At 40.5% G+C, this 17,074-nt stretch overlaps 1 protein-coding gene across 1 annotated transcript; it reads left to right on the forward strand.

The window, feature by feature from the left end:
* Positions 1 to 6,437: 6,437 nt before the first annotated feature.
* On the forward strand, positions 6,438 to 16,871 carry LOC147356924 (usherin-like). The gene is made up of 3 exons (XM_086345331.1): positions 6,438 to 6,564; positions 9,761 to 10,034; positions 16,648 to 16,871. The coding sequence occupies exons 1-3, from the start codon at positions 6,472 to 6,474 to the stop codon at positions 16,869 to 16,871; spliced, it is 591 nt and encodes a 196-aa protein (XP_086201457.1). The 5' UTR covers positions 6,438 to 6,471.
* The last annotated feature ends 203 nt before the right edge of the window (positions 16,872 to 17,074 follow it).

The following is a 17,074-nucleotide window of genomic DNA, read 5'->3' on the forward strand; positions in this document are numbered from 1 at the left end:
TAGAGTGGAAAATGTCAACCCACTCCAGCATTCTTGCCTGGACAATTCCATGGACATAGGAGCCTAGCAGACTACATTCCATGAGGTCTCAAAGAGCTGGACACAATTGAGCCACTCACATACACACACATACTCACATACACACATGCTTCTTGGCTCTGGTACATGCAGGAACCAGGAGGAGAGCATACCCCAGTACCAACTACCCCTCTTGTAGAGGACATCATTCCATTATAAATAAATCCTTTGACATTGTGCATATAACTTGACTTTGTGAAACACTGATCACTGGTAAATACCTTCCCTAGGTTCAGGTCGTGAACTCAAAAGCTGAGAATTCAGCTTTGCACTGACTTGTAAGGACATAGCCGTATGAAATGCAACCTCAGCTTCAGGTGCCTTCTTGCCCTCTCAACTTTTTTTTTTTTTTTTTTTGCTCTTTAATTCTATTATCTGCTCACTTTTTCTCTTTCCCAACCCCTTATGACCACCCTATTTACTGTGTTCATAAGCCCCACAATTACTTGGTCTGGGGAGTTCAAAAAGTAAGTGTAACATTATATTAATGCCTAAAAATTGGTGGCTCAGATGGAAAAGAATCTGCCTGCAATATGAGAGACCTACGTTCCATTCCTGGGTTGGGAAGATGCCCTGGAGAAGGCAATGGCTACCCACTCCAGTATTCTTGACTGGAGTATCCCCAGGGACAGAACAGCCTGGTGGGCTATAGTCAATGTGGTCACAAAGAGTTGGACACGACTGAGTGACTAAGCACACACATTGCTTTACTTGTATAACAGACTGGGTTCATAATGCTGAAGGTACTAAATTATAAAATATGGATTGTATAGATGGACTTGCTTTAAATCTTGCTTTTAAAATGTGTTATTGCACTTTTATTTTTAAGACCAGAAGCAGATGAAATCTCCTTGTTAATTCAAGAGGCAATGATCTTGCTATTACTGTAAAACCAAGGTTTTTGTGCAAACATCTCTTTCTCCAGATAAGATGACTCTTAAACTAGAGCATAGCATACCAATTATTAGCACTTACCATAGTTTCTGGCAATGGCACCCCACTCCAGTACTCTTGCCTGGAAAATCCCATGGACAGAGGAGCCTGGTAGGCTGCAGTCCATGGGGTCACTGAGAGTCGGACACGACTAGGCGGCTTCACTTTCACTTTTCACTTTCATGCATTGGAGAAGGAAATGGCAACCCACTCCAGTGTTCTTGTCTGGAGAATCCCAGGGACGGGGGAGCCTGGTAGGCTACCGTCTATGGGGTCACACAGAGTCGGACACAACTGAAGTGACTTAGCATAGCATAGCATAGCATAGCTTTTGGCATGGGTGTTTATGTGAGTTATTAAGAAGTTTGTCGGAAGAAGGCAGTGAGACCTATAGCCTCTTTCTTTTACTTTAATGGCACATCAAATTAATTGCATGAAAAAAATTTCTCACAGTACATATTTCTTGATATCTATCAACCCCTGCAGACATAGTCCAAAAGGGTTTTGTGGGCTGTCTCAAGGATGTGTATTTCATGAAGAATTATAATCCCTCTGCTACTTGGGAGCATCTGGTTTGGCAGAGTTCTGAAGAGCAAACCAATGTGCATAACGACTGGGAGGGATGCCCCACTTCACTCCAAGAGGGAGCCCAGTTTCTAGGGACAGGTAAGAGTCTAAAACAGACATTGGTCATTGCTTAACTTGTATGTTCTATCTTGGTATAATTTAGTCTCCCCAACCTGATTATTTTGACCTCATATGAACCTGCTGTCACAGAAACACCTAGTTATGCCATGATGCCCATACACATATTTTCAATGTCTGAATATATAATATAAAATTGTAAGATTCATAACTACATATTCATGTGTAAGATCTCTGACAGTTTTGAGTTTACATATGATAGTGACACTAATGTCCATTTGTAAGTCCACTGTTTTACTTAGAATATAGTTTTACTTAGATATTTCAAAGGAATTTTGTTTTGTCAGGCTAATCTGTATATTTGTTGCATCCCATTATACAGACCAGTAGTTTTCCTAAGAGTAAAATTTCAGCTATGTCATGGGGTAAGTAGGTCCTTAAGGGAGAGCTAGAGAATATAACCATCATCATTGCCATTGCTCCAAAGGCTGTGGAGAAGGGGAGGTGAAGTGTCCCCAGCATAACCCCAACCTACAGTCTCTGTCTACCAGCCACTCAGGGTAAGGATTGGAAGGGAACATGGTAGCTTGACCAAACATGGCTTGTTTTTCAGTAACAGCCCACTATTGCCTGCTACGTTTATGGCTAAATTAGTTAGATATTAAGTTCGTTAAACTATCTTCAGAATAGAAAGTTAAATAATATCATACTTTGTATACTTGTTCACTGTTTTTTCTCACCACTGTCATTTGTCAGATTTTCTCTTATGTCAATGCAACTTATTGTTAATAGTTACATATTAGTAACACAGTAATAGTCTTAATTGTACATGGATCACTGCCTTTTCATGGCAAAGGGGCTTGTATAACTCAACGAAGCTATGAGCCATGCCATGCAGGGTCACCCAAGTCGGACGGGTCATAGTGAAGAGTTCTGACAAAATGTGATCCACTAGAGGAGGGAATGGCAAACCGCTCCAGTATATTTGCCATGAGACCCCCAGGAACTGTATAAAAAGACAAAAAAAAAAGAAAGAAAGAAAAAGAAAATATGACACCAAAAGATGAGCCTCCCAGGTTGGAAGTTGTCCAATATGCTATTTGGAAAGAGCAGAGGACAATTACTAATAGCTCCAGAAAGAATGAAGCAGCTGGGCCGAAGCAGAAACGATGCTCACTTGTGGATGTGTCTGTGATGAAACTAAAATCCAGTGCTGTACAGAACAGTGCTGCATAGGAACCTCGAATGTTAGGACCATGAATCAAGGTAAATTGGATGTGATCAAGCAGGAAATGGGCTTCCCTGGTGAATCAACGGGTAAAGAATCCACCTGTAATGCGGGAGACCTGGGATCGATCCCTGGGTTCAGAAGATCCCCTGGAGAAGATCCCCTGGAGAATGGCTACCCACTCCAGTATTCTGGCCTGGAGAATTCCATGGACAGTATAGTCCATGGGGTCACAAGGAGTCAGACACGACTGAGCAACTCTCACTTCACTTCACTTCACTTCAAGCAGGAGATGGCAAGAATAAACATCAACATCTTAGGAATCAGTGAACTAAAATGGATGTGAATGGGTGAATTTAATTCAGATGGCCATTATATCTTCCATTGTAGGCAAGAATCCATAGAGGAAATAGAGTAGCCCTCATAATCAACAAAAGAGTCTGAAATGCAGTACTTGGGTGCAACCTCAGAAAAGATAGAATGATTGCAGTTCGTTTCCATGGCAAGCCATTCAGCATCACAGTAATCCAAGTCTGTGCCTCAACCACCAATGCCGAAGAAGCTGAAGTTGATCAGTTCTATGAAGACCTAAAAGACCTCTTAGAACTAACACCAAAAAAAGATATCCTGTTCATCATAAGGGATTGGAATGCAAAAGTAGGAAGTTAAGAGATACTTGGAGTAATGGGCAGGTTTGGCCTTGGACTACAAAATGAAGCAGGGTAAAGGCTAACATAAATGCACCAAAATAATGCAATGATCATAGCAAACACTTTTTTTCAACAACACAAGAGACAGGTTTACCCATGGACATCACCGAATAGTCAATACTGAAATCAGATTGATTGCATTCTTTGTATCCAAAGATGGAGAAGCTGTATACAGTCAACAGAAACAAGACCTGGAGCTGACTGTGGCTCACATCCGCAGCTTATCATAGCAAAATTCAGGCTTAAAATAAAGTGGGGGAAATGACTAGACCAGTTGGGTAAGACTTAAATCCCCTATGAATACAGTGGAGGTGACAAACAGATTTAAGGGATTAGATCTAGTAAACAGAGTGCCTGAAGAACTATGGACAGAGGTTCGTAATATTGTATGCTGCTGCTGCTAAGTCTCTTCAGTCGTGTCCAACTCTGTGCGACCCCATAGACGGCAGCCCACCAGGCTCCCCCGTCTCTGGGATTCTCCAGGCAAGAACACTGGAGTGCGTTGCCATTTCCTTCTCCAATGCAGGAAAGTGAAAAGTGAAAGGGAAGTCGCTCAGTCGTGTCTGACTCTTAGCGACCCCATGGACTGCAGCCTACCAGGCTCCTCCATCCACGGGATTTTCCAGGCAAGAGTACTGGAGTGGGTTGCCATTGCCTTCTCCAAATATTGAATAGGAGGCAGCAAACAAACCATCCCAAAGAAAAAGAAATGCAGGAAGGCAAAGTGGTTGTCTAAGGAGGCTTTACAAATAGCTGAGGAAAGAGAAGTGAAAAGAAAGGGAGAAAGGGAAAGGTACACCCAACTAAATGCAGAGTTCCAGAGAATAGCAAAGAGAGACAAGAAGGCCTTCTTCAGTGAAAAATTCAAAGAAATGGAGAGAAACAGCAAAAGAGAAAGACTAGAGATCTCTCCAAGAAAATTGGAATTATCAAAGGAACATTTCATCCAAAGATGGGCACAATAAAGGACAGAAATGGTAAAGACCTAATAGAAGCAGAAGAGATCAAGAAGAGATGGCAAGAATAAACAAAACAACTGTACAAAAAAGATCTTAAGGACCCAGATAACCTCAATGGTGTGGTTCCTCACCCAGAGCCCAACATTCTGGAGTGTGAAGTCAAGAGGGCCTTAGGAAGCACTGCTGCCAATAAGGCTAGTGGAGGTGATGGAATTCCAGAAGAGCTAATTAAAATCCTAAAAGATGATGCTATTAAAGTGTTGCACTCAGTATGTCAGCAAATTTGGAAAACCCCACACTGGCCACAATACTGGAAAAGGTCAGTCATTTTCCCAGTTCCCAAGAAAGGCAGTACTAACGAATGTTCAAACCACCAGACAATTGCACTCATGTCCCGTACTAGTAAGATTATGCTCAAAATTCTTCAAGCTAGGATTTAGCATTATATGAACTGAGAACTTTCAGATGCTCAAGCTGGGTCTAGAAAAGGCAGAGGAACCAGAGATCAAATTGCCAACATTCGCTGGATCGTAGAGAAAGCAAGAGATTTCCAGAAAAACATCTATCTCAGTTTCATTTACTATGCTAAAGCCTTTGACTGTGTGGATCATAACAAACTGGAAAACTCTTAAAAAGATGGGAATACTAGACCATCTTATCTGTCTCCCGAGAAACTTGTATGCGGGTCAAGAAGCAACAGTTAGAAGCTTGTATGAAACAACTAACTGGTTCAGGATTGAGAAAGGAGTACAACGAGGCTGTTTATTTTCACCCTGTTATATAACTTATACACAGAGCATGTCATGTGAAATGCTGGGCTAGATGAGTTACAAGCTGCAAACAAGATTGCTGGGAGAAATATCAGCAACTTCAGATATGCAGATGATACCACTCTAATGGCCCCAGCGAAGAGGAACTAAAGAGCCTTTTGGTGATACTGAAGGAGGAGAGTGAAAAAGCCGGCTTAAAACTAAGTATTAAAATACTGAGATCCTGGCATATGGTCCCATCACTTCATGGCAGATAGATGGAGAAAAGGTGAACACAGTAACAGATTTCTTCTCGTTGGGCTCGAAAATCACTGCAGATGGTGACTGCAACCATGAAATTAAAAGACGATTGCTTCTTGGCCAGAAAGCTGTGACAAACCTAGATGGTGTGTTAAAAAAAGTTAAAGATATCAGTTTGCCAACAAAGGTCCATATAGTCAAGGCTATGGTCTTTCCAGTAGTCATGTATAGGTGTGAGAGTTGAATCATAAAGAAGAATTGATGCCATCAGACTGTGGTGTTGGAGAAGAGTCTTGAGAGTCCCTTGGATAGCAAGGAGATCAAATAAGTCAATCTTAAAGGAAATCAAACCTAAATACTCATTGGAAGGATTGATACTTATGCTGAAGCTCCAGTACTTTGGCGACCTTATGTGAAGAGCCAACTCATTGGAAAAGCCCCTGATGCTAGAAAAGATTGAAGGCAGAAGGAGAAGAGAGTGACAAAGGATGAGATGGTTGGATGGCATTGCCAGTTCAATGGACATGAACTTGGGCAAACTCCGGGAAATGGTGAGAGACAGGGAAGCCTGGCTTGCTGTAGTCCACAGGGTCACAGAGAGTCAGACACGACTTAGAGACTGAACAACAACAGCAAAATAGTCTTAATTGTCCATGAATTAGTAAATTACTTCCTCTTAAAAGATATGTGAAGTTGATTCTTCCGCTTCTTTACAGTTACAAGGTGATTTTCTTGACATTGATCTGCATCTTCTTTTGTGAGAGATTTATTCAATGACAGAATATGACCTGAGGTTGTCTTATGACCCCCTAAAGAAGCTAACAGTATTGCTCTGCACATGCTAATTTGCACATGTTGTTTTCTCTAAAGGGTTCCTGGAGCTTTATCCATACTTGTTTCATGGTGGAATGGACTTTGAAATTTCTTTTAAGTTCAGAACTGACCAACTGAATGGATTGCTGCTTTTCATTTATAACAAAGATGGACCTGATTTTCTTGCTGTATGTGAATTGATTTATTTAAATTTATTTTAAAATGTTAGATGCAGATTAAAACTCAACAAACCGTGTGTTAACATTATATGTGATTTCAATTTCTTTTCAAATTCATTTTTGTCCTTATTTTTTTCCCCCACATCATTTTCACTTTTGGAGTCCTATGAAACATTTGTATTTTAGGGTCATGAGTTTTTAAATGACCATTATACTTTTAAGATTATAATTTTAACAGAACATCCTAAATATAAGGAATTAAGAAAATTTAATTTAGTCCCCTTATATATGAAAAATATTTATTACCTTTTTATAATGTCAAAATATATGTATATTTATTTAATATTATGCACACATATACATAAAATAAAATACAATAGTATAAGAAACACTCATGAACTTACCACCAAAGACCTAAAATATTATCACATTTTTGCACCCACCTCTAGAGTTTCTCTTGGCCCATTTCCCTAGCTCCCTCTAGAGGTAATATGTAATCATAATTTTGTGTTTATTATCCATTTGCATTTTTATAGTTTGGACACTGTGAGTGAATGCATAGAAATCCTTGTTTTTGAAATTTTGTAAAAGCGGTATTATACTCCATCCTTAGGCAACTGTTTTAGCCCTTGACTTTGTTTCTGAGTTATTCAAGTTATTCATTTTTCTTGTCTGAGTAATATATCTCTTCTACTTTCAGTGAGGTAGTGGTTATTCCATGTTTTTGCTATCATGAATAAGGCTACTATGAACATTTTTATAGGATGTGCTTCATACACCAGAAGGGTGAACTTTTAGTTGAAGATATTAGTAAAAAGAATATGGGCTTTTGGTGTCAGACAAATTACAGAAAGATAGTTATTTTTCTCTATTATACAAAATCCTCCAAAATTTTTCTTTTACATACCTGGCAGAACTAAAACTTTCTCTTTTCCCCAGAATTATTTTACCTAATTTAGTACCTTTTTCTAAGTCTAATCTGCTCATACATGTTCCTGTGCCATTGCATGCATTAATTATCCTGCCTAAGATTCTCCATGACTCTTACTTCCAAAAACCTTACTTCAAACTTTTCCCAGTTCCTAGGGAACAAAAGGTATATCTTGTCTCTGATGTCATTGAACCCCATTCCAATCTTATTTATAACATTGCCACATGTTTGCCTAAGGGCTTCCCAGGTGGCACAGTGGTAAAGAATCTGCCTAACAATGCAGGAGATAAAAGAGATGCAGGTTTGATCTCTGGTTGGGAATATCCTCTGAAGTAGGAAATGGTAACCTGCTCCAGTATTCTTGCCTGGACGATTCCATGAACAGAGGATCCTGGCAGGCTACAGTTTATAGAGTTGCAAAGAGTTGTATACAACTGAATGATTGAGGACACACACAGCCTGCTTGCCTCTGCTATTAAGACAGTGTAATTCTTGGGAACACTTTCTCATATAATAGCAGAACATATTACTGCATATAATCACAGAACACAATAGGGAAAATCAATATTTATTGAATGGTGGGATAAAAAAATGAATGACTACCTGATGTACTTCACAAAGATGATTTTTACATAGGAAAGAAAAAATTTTTTTAAATGCATTACTTAATGGACATCCCTGGTGGCTCAGATGGTAAAGAATCTGTCTACAATGCAGGAGATGTGGGTTCAATCCCTTGTTGAGAATATCCTCTGGAGTAGGAAATGGCAACCTGCTCCAGTATTCTTGCCTGAAAGATTCCATGGATAGAGCAACCTGGTCCATGGGATCTCAAAGAGTCAGACATGACTGAGTGATTAACAGATTACGTTAATTTGTTTCATTATCATGTTCTCAAATGTTCAAGTATCCTCTGATTACCAGTTTGACTTCCAACAAAATAAGAACATAATTCAGTTCAGTCACTCAGTCATGTCTGACTCTTTGCGACCCCATGAATCGCAGCACGCCAGGCCTCCCTGTCCATCAGCAACTCCCGGAGTTCACTCAGACTCACATCCATCGAGTCAGTGATGCCATCCAGCCATCTCATCCTCTGTTGTCCCCTTCTCCTCCTGCTCCCAATCCCTCCCAGCATCAGAGTCCTTTCCAGTGAGTCAACTCTTCGCATGAGGTGGCCAAAGTATTGGAGTTTCAGCTTCAGCATCAGTCCTTCCAATGAACACCCAGGGCTGATCTCCTTCAGAATGGACTGGTTGGATCTCTTTGCAGTCCAAGGGACTCTCAAGAGTCCTTTCCAACACCACAGTCCAAAAGCATCAATTCTTTGGCACTCAGCCTTCCTCACAGTCCAACTCTCACATCCATACGTGACCACTGGAAAAACCATAGCCTTGACTAGACACACCGTTGTTGGCAAAGTAATGTCTCTGCTTTTGAATATGCTATCTATGTTGGTCATAACTTTCCTTCCAAAGAGTAAGCATCTTTCAATTTCATGGCTGCAATCACCATCTGCAGTGATATTTGGAGCCCCCCCCCCAAAAAAAAAGAAGACCGTAGTAGGTAAAATAATTATTGAGTCACACTTTGAAGAAAAACATACGGAGGCATTTCCTTTACCATGAAATGTGGGTGAAATATGTTCATATTAGAAAATGGCACCTTAATCTAAAGGTACAGACATAGAAGCAATTATGTTAGTTAGAGATTTAGAATAGAAACCCTGAAATACCGAATCAAAATACATCTTACAAATTTGAAATTGAGTTCACTAACCAGTTAAAATAAGCTTAATCAGGCTTGACATTTCATTTTCTTATTGTCTTGTCATATTTTCCTCCTAAATTAAATTGATATATGAAGTAGTATTTTCTCATTTTCTAAAGATTCAAATAAAAATAGAGTCAGAGTTTAAACCGCTCTGTTCTCTTCAGTCATTCAGTCACTTATGCTAGTGTTTAATCTTTTACCTGTGTTGCCTCAAAAAGAAAAAAAAAGGTTTTGCCTATATAATATTGCATTACATCATATCATCATTACTGGGTATAAATGTGTCTGACTCATTACAACATCCTTCATGTCAATTATAAGCTTGCAAAGTGCTTCATTATATGTTGCTCCAGTTCTGCTTAGAATAAAGTGGGACATTTTTATAGAGTACTTTCAGGGAAATTTCTTGCTTTTCTTCAAGAAGCTGACCTTCTGTTCTCTCCCAAACTGCTATTCTGCAGTCTTTTTATACACCTATTTTCTTTTTAATATGAAATACAGATGGAGCTGAAGAGTGGAATATTGAGCTTCCGGTTAAATACTAGTCTTACTTTCACACAAGTGGATCTTTGGCCCGGGCTGTCCTACTGTGATGGAAAGTGGAATAAAGTGATCATTAAAAAAAATGATTCCATCATATCAGCAAGCATGAATGAACTGATGGAGCACGTGTCAGAGTCCAGAGCCCAGGCGCTGATGGTGAATTCCCCCGTCTATGTGGGAGGAATCCCACAGGAGCTGCATGACCCCTATAAACACCTGAAGCTGGAACAAGGTAAACTTCATCGGAAGTACGGCCCTAGTACTATCAGGTCTTGGTGGTTCTGTGTTTCAAGACAGAGCAGTAGAACTGATCTGAAAGCAACATCTATTCATCTATTTTCTGGAAGAATTTTGTGCTCTAAAAAAAAAAAATCACAACATACTTCTTCAAATAGTTTTGTATGTTGCCCTTAAGAGTACGTTGTTACATCTATTTATATGTTAAATCATACCTATTTATGCTATGCTATGCTAAGTCACTTCAGTCGTGTCCGACTCTGTGTGACCCCATAGACGGCAGCCCACCAGGCTCCCCTGTCCCTGGGATTCTCCAGGCAAGAACACTGGAGTGGGTTGCCATTGCCTTCTCCAATGCATGAAAGTGAAAAGTGAAAGTGAAGTCGCTCAGTCGTGTCCGATTCTTAGCGACCCCATAGATTGCAGCCTAACAGGCTCCATAAATAATAAATCAATATATTTATTCAAACATCTTTATCAGATATAATTTTAATATATATACATGTATATTTGTGTGTACATGTATATGTGTATGTGTATTTATACATACACACACACACACACATATATATAGTATGTTTGGGATTCCCTGGTGGCTCAGACGGTAAAGCGTCTGCCTGCAATGCGGGAGACCCAGGTTCGATCCCCAGGTCGAGAAGACCCCCTGGAGAAGGAAGTGGCAACCCACTCCAGTACTCTTGCCTAGAAAATTCCATGGATGGAGGATCCTGGTGGGCTGTAGTCCATGGGGTCGCAAAGAGTCGGACACAACTGAGCAATTTCACTCACTCGCTCATAGTATGTTTCCTTGTATGTTTTTCTTGGATATGCATGTGGTTCTGGTTCTTTTAAATGCTCATCATTATCTGTATTTACAGATTAAAAAATAGGTTAGTGTGCACAGCCAGGAAAAATGGCCTTAAAAACCCTGGGTTTTTTTTTCTGACATCAGTGCTATTTGTTTCCATGCATTTCCATGGAGCTCTCATGCAGCAAAGCACATGAGAATGTGAGGTTGCTTTAATTTCTGACATAACCTGTGAAAAATATGTATGTCATTTAATATTCATAACCATCAGTGAAAGGAAAAAGTACAAGTGTATGATGTATAGCTAGAGGAAACCTTTAACTCATATAAGGAGTTTGAACATAATTGGAGAAATTCTTGATTAAAAAAGACTAATTGTATGTGAGTTCATATTGTGTGACAGATGTGGTTCTGAGAGCCTCATGTTAGAATAATTGAGTCAGTTCTTCATAGCAAGCCCATGAGACAGGTATTATTACTTGTATCCCCATTTTAAAGATTAGGAAACTAGAGAGCAGGGAGGAAAGTAATTTGCTGAAGGTCGGTGGCTGCTAAGCAGATGGCAAGCCTGCCCATCTTGGGCTGCCTGGTGTTAAAGCCCACTTTCCTTATTATAGTCAAGTGTTCTTTTTCATGGGCACCGGTTGAAGTCCCTTTCTCTATGAAGTGGGAAAAGCACGGAAACTTCCAGCTTGTGTGCTTGTATGCTTCTGTGTAGAAAATGTTCTCAACATATTTCAAAACCTGTGCACCCTGAATGGTTAAAATTTCCATGAAGCAGTCTTTGCCTATTTGGTAAGTACATAAAGATTTAAATGTCTTTGAATAGAAAATATATGGCAAGCTCTAAGGAGACTTTTAGAAGGGTACTAGTAGGGAGTTAATGAATATCTGGGGTATAAGACAGTAATGACATTTTCAAGGCACTTAAGATGTAACAGCAGCTAAAAATATTACATTCATATAAGGGCTTCTTTGGGTTTTCAGGTTTCTGAGGTTAGAAAGAGCTTGAAAACTCTTTATGAGAACAAAATTACTCGATTCTATTTACGTCTAGGAAAAATCCTCTGTATACTGAGCATTTTACTGTCAAAGTACACCAAAACCCATTATTATGAATGTCCTAGAAAGCTGGCTAAAATTGGAATTATTAAGATGATAATGATGAAACTTTAAAACATCAACATAGACCCAAGGGGACTAACTCTATGACTAAGACTGTGATACTGGAAGATATTTTATTTATGGATAATACTAAATTTTTATCATTGCAGTATCATCCATATCAGTGGTTCTCAAACCACTGATAAAATATTGAAGTATAGTAGCTAAAACTTTGTAAGAACTCAATAAAATTAGCTATTATTATTATTCAAGATCCACTGGAATTGCCCAGAAAAGGTTTTTTTAAAATGCAGTTTAAGTGATATTTAAATGGCTTTGTCTCCTAAGATTCTGACTCAGATGCTTTGAATAGTACTGATTTATTTAAGTAGCAGCATGTTTTACACAGTGATCAGGAGAACATTCACAGTATAAAGGTGCTGCATTTCTGTAGTAAATTGCAACTGAAACTAATCCTATTCACGTACTGTATTTTTTTTCAGTCCACTATCATAAAAATGGTTCTATGTTTCTTCACTGGGCTTTCCTGCTGGTTCGGTGGTAAAGAATCCACCTGCAATGCGGGAGACCCAAGTTTGATCCCTGAATCGGGAAGATCCCCTGAAGAGGGGAATGGCAACCCACTCCAATATTCTTGCCTGATAAGTGCCACGGACAAAATAGCCTGGTGGGCTACAGTCCATGGGGTCGCAAAGAGTCAGACAGGACTTAGCAACTAAATGATAACAGCAACATGCTTCTCCATTAACACCTTTTCCAAAGGCTCTATTTTTGTGGTCCTACTAGAGCTATTTTTTTTTTAATCCATTATTGTCACAATCTTCCTTAAAATCAAAGGCCGATTAATTTTCCTCTATGTTCTGGAGACACTGGGCAACATAATGTGCTGAAGATATACCACCTTAGACCATGGGCACTTGGGTTGGGAGTGAGTGGGCCATGGCATGTGGACTCTCAGGTTATGGTCTGTCCACAGCTCTGAGCAGAGAGGTTAAGAGCGGGGCTGACAACCCACCATCGTGCAGGCCCAAGCGCCTCAGGGTTGGACTCCTCCCCCAGAGGGCTACTGTGTCTCTCAGGTTTGTCCACCCAGAGTTCCAGACCACCTTCCAGTTATTCAGAGACCTGGGAGGGGGATAGGTGTGGGGAGTCACTTTCAGTTTTCATAAAGGCAGGGAAAAAAAGACGAGGAGACATCACTAGTCTTCCCATAGACAGCCCATCTCCCCTCTTGTTATCCTCGCATCCCATTCATATTTCAGAGATCCCTAGGGATTATTTCCAGCGGGAGGGTTTCTGATAGTGCAGAGTTGGAAGAATGGTGCAAACTTTGACAAAACCCTCTGACTGCCCTAAGGATAGCACAGCAAGGACCCTGCACTATAGCCTAGGTAGCTGTAACCCCAAGGCCTGAGGGCATAGTCCCACTTTCTAAGCAGAATTACTATATAGAAGCATCACTCTGTAACTCTCTGCACCTTTTTATCTCCAGAGTGAAGGAAGTCTATGACTGTAGCCTTTTCCAAATTTAAAATTGTGTCTTGTGTATTAATGTTTAAGATATTTCTTTAAGGTTTTTTTTTTTAACATTTTTAATTGTAGTTAAATATACCTAACATTCTTGCCTGGAAAATCCCAGGGACGGAGGAGCCTGGTGGGCTGCAGTCCATGGGGTCGCGAAGAGTCGGACACGACTGAGCAACTTCACTTTCACTTTTCACTTTCATGCATTGGAGAAGAAAATGGCAACCCACTCCAGTGTTCTTGCCTGGAGAATCCCAGGGACAGCGGAGCCTGGTGGGCTGCCATCTGTGGGGTTGCACAGAGTCGGACACGACTGAAGCGACTTAGCAGCATACCTAACATTATTTTGCTGACAAAAGTCTGTATAGTTAAAGCTTTGGGTTTTCCAGTAGTCATATATGGATATGATACCATAAAGAAGGCTGAACGCCGAAGAATTGATGCTTTTGAACTGTGGTGTTGGAAAAGACTCTTGAGAGTCTCTTGGACTGCAAGGAGGTCAAACCAGTCAATCCTAAAGAAAATCAATCCTGAGTATTCATTGAAGGGACTGATGCTAAATCTGAAATTCCAATACTTTGGCCACCTGATGTGAAGAACTGACTCATTAGAGAAGACCCTTATGCTGGGAAAGATTGAAGGCAGGAGGATAAGAGGACAGAGGATGAGATGGTTGGATGGCATCACCAGCTCAATAGACATTAGTTTGAGCAAGGTCCAGAGGATGGTGATAGACAGAGAAGCCTGGCATCCTGCAGTCCATGGGGTTGCAAAGAGTTGGACACAGCTGAGTGACTGAACAAGAACAAATACCTAACATACAATTGGGGCTTGCCAGGTGACTCAAAGAATCCACTACTAATATAGGAGATGTGGGTTTGATCCCTGGGTTGGGAAGATCTCCTGCAGAAGGAAATGGCAACCCAGTATTCTTTCCTGGAAAATTCCACGGGCAGAGGAGCCTGGTGGGCTACAGTCCATTGGGTCATAAAGAATCGGACACGACTTAGCAACTAAACAACAGTAACACCTAACATACCATTTACCATCTTAATCACTTTTAAGTGTCCAGTTCAGGCATTTAGTACATTCATGTTTTTGAGCAACCATCAACACCATCCATCTCTAGCAGTCTTTTCATTCTGTGAAACTGAAATTCTGTACCCCTTGAACAATAAAGGGACATTCCTTATAAGGGTGCATTAATGTTTGCCGAGGCTGTCTGTGAATTGTTCATCCTTTTATTGGCAGGGAAACTGGAGGACCAGAGAAGTTAGGTGACCCAGCTCTGTGCCATCAGAAAATTACTACTTGTAAAGAAATTGGAATTCTTAGCTTCTGAATTTTCAAGGAGATGCTTTTATATTGAGCTTCATTGCTTTCAACTCAATTTACCCAACTTACTGAGTATCTACTGCGCATTGAAGATAGACTAGCAGTATTGATCAGTCAGGCCTAAAGGAATGTGAATAATAGCAAAGGCATTTAAAAGGAAATAGGCTGCAACTTAATGTGTTAGAAGACAGAATAACACACCATATAAATGCTGAAGAGAACAATATGGTCATTGTTAGAATTAACTTACTTTACTGTTCAGCATTGCATTGTATTTTATTTCCATTTCTTGCTGGTGGGCTGTAATCTTGAAAAGAACTAATTATCTGTTTGGGGCCATTCAGACTTGACAGTGTTTTGTTCACAAAAGGAGACTATGTGTTCCAGCAATCTCAAACTCAGTCTGTTTGTCCCTTCTTTGATAATTGTGTGCAGTTTTGTGAGCGGAGTGCTGTCAAACCTTGAAGAATTGATCTCTGTTTATACAAAATAGCAAGTCGTTCAAAGCTACAGCTGCTCCCCAGGTGATGTGATGCCCCATGGTTCTGTAAGAAGAGAGCAGTCAGCGCACACTTCAAACCCATTTCCTCCACCTTCTCTATTAAACTTCCCAGAACTGAAGGCAGCATGGCTCTTCTAAAGTCAACTGAGTAAAGTACACTTTCCGGGATGCTTCTTGTGTTGCTATTGCCAAAGTTCAATTTGGTTCCTGTCCTGAGACCGTGAACCTGAAACTGGTAATCATTTTGCACCGTCAAGATTATGGAACTCAGTGAAAATGGTGGAGCACAGTGACAGCTCCCGAGTGTCCTGATTTAATGGGTCTTCGTTCTATGACTATGAAATGGTTGTTATGGAATTCACTGCAATAACTCATGATTTTAGTGTGTTTTGAAACTACATTTTTCTCCTTGTTGTTGTTCAATCAGTAAGTCATATCTAACTCTTTGCGACCCCTATGGGTTGCAGACCATCAGGCTTCCTTGTCCTTCACTATCTCCAGGAGTTGGCTGAAATTCATGTCCATTGAGTTGGTGATCTTATCTAACCATCTCCTACTGTTCTGCATTAGAACCTCATGCTCGCATGCTCAATTGTGTCCAACTCTTTGTGACCCTGTGGACTGTAGCCCGCCAGGCTCCTCTGTCCATGCGATTTCCCAGGCAACAGTACTGGAGTGGGTTGCCATTTTCTCCTCCAGGGGATCTTTCCAACCTTCGGACCAAAGCTACATCTACCCATGTTTCCTGCATTGCAGGTGGATTCTTTACCACTGAACAACGGGGCACCTGAGAGTGTATTTTTTTCCTCAGTGAGCTTCTTGAATAATCATGCTCATTTACATATTAGTTTTTGGCACTTAGATATGGACTTATGCATACAGGTAACTTCATTTTCTAGGATTGAGGAACATGTGAAAACGCTCTCACCATAATGTATAATTGCCTACACATTATATAGCACCACTGGACTACACATTATTTCGTAAGAATAAAAAGAATGCAAAAAAACTGCTCCTAAAAAGATATAATACATACTTTTCAGCTGAATCTAATTCAGGTGAATTACAATGATCAGCATATATATATATATTTCAAAATAACATAAGTATGAATATTTCCTGCAACAGCTTAGCCTGGTAAAAAGCAGGCATAAAGGAGCAGAAAGGATCTCCCAAAGAAGACTTGAAAGTTTGAAAATTGTGTCCAAACCACCTCCCCAACTTCATCAAAATGTACTACTACAGGGGACAAAAATGATGGCTAATTAAGGACTCAAGCCCTCTGTGTGATACTCATTCCTTACTGTTCACTAGGTTTCGGTGGTTGCATGAAGGATGTGAAGTTTGCACGGGGTGCTGTCATTAACTTGGCATCCGTGTCCAGTGGTGCTGTCAGAGTCAATCTGGATGGATGCTTGTCAACTGACAGTGCTGCTAAGTGCAGGGGAGATGACTCCATCCTGGTGTACCGGGGAGAAGAGCGGACTGCTTATGAGAGCCATCTCCAGCCGTTCACAGGTAATGCAGAGATGCTCTAAACTCAGTGTTCCATGGCTCTTCCTCATCGCCTCTTCCCTCCCTGCCAGCCCACCACCAGTCTCCATGAGTCCTGTGTTAACTTTCCTCCTTCTTATTTCCATTTAAGAATACCTGTATCGAGTAACAGCCTCACATGAAGGAGGTTCGGTACATAGCGATTGGAGCCGGGGCCGCACAACAGGAGCAGGTAAAGAGTGTTTAT

The sequence above is a fragment of the Bos grunniens genome, chromosome 16, assembly GCF_055505025.1.
Source record: "Bos grunniens cultivar Pamir isolate PY7600 chromosome 16, Bosgru_T2T1.0, whole genome shotgun sequence".
Taxonomy (NCBI): domain Eukaryota; kingdom Metazoa; phylum Chordata; class Mammalia; order Artiodactyla; family Bovidae; genus Bos; species Bos grunniens.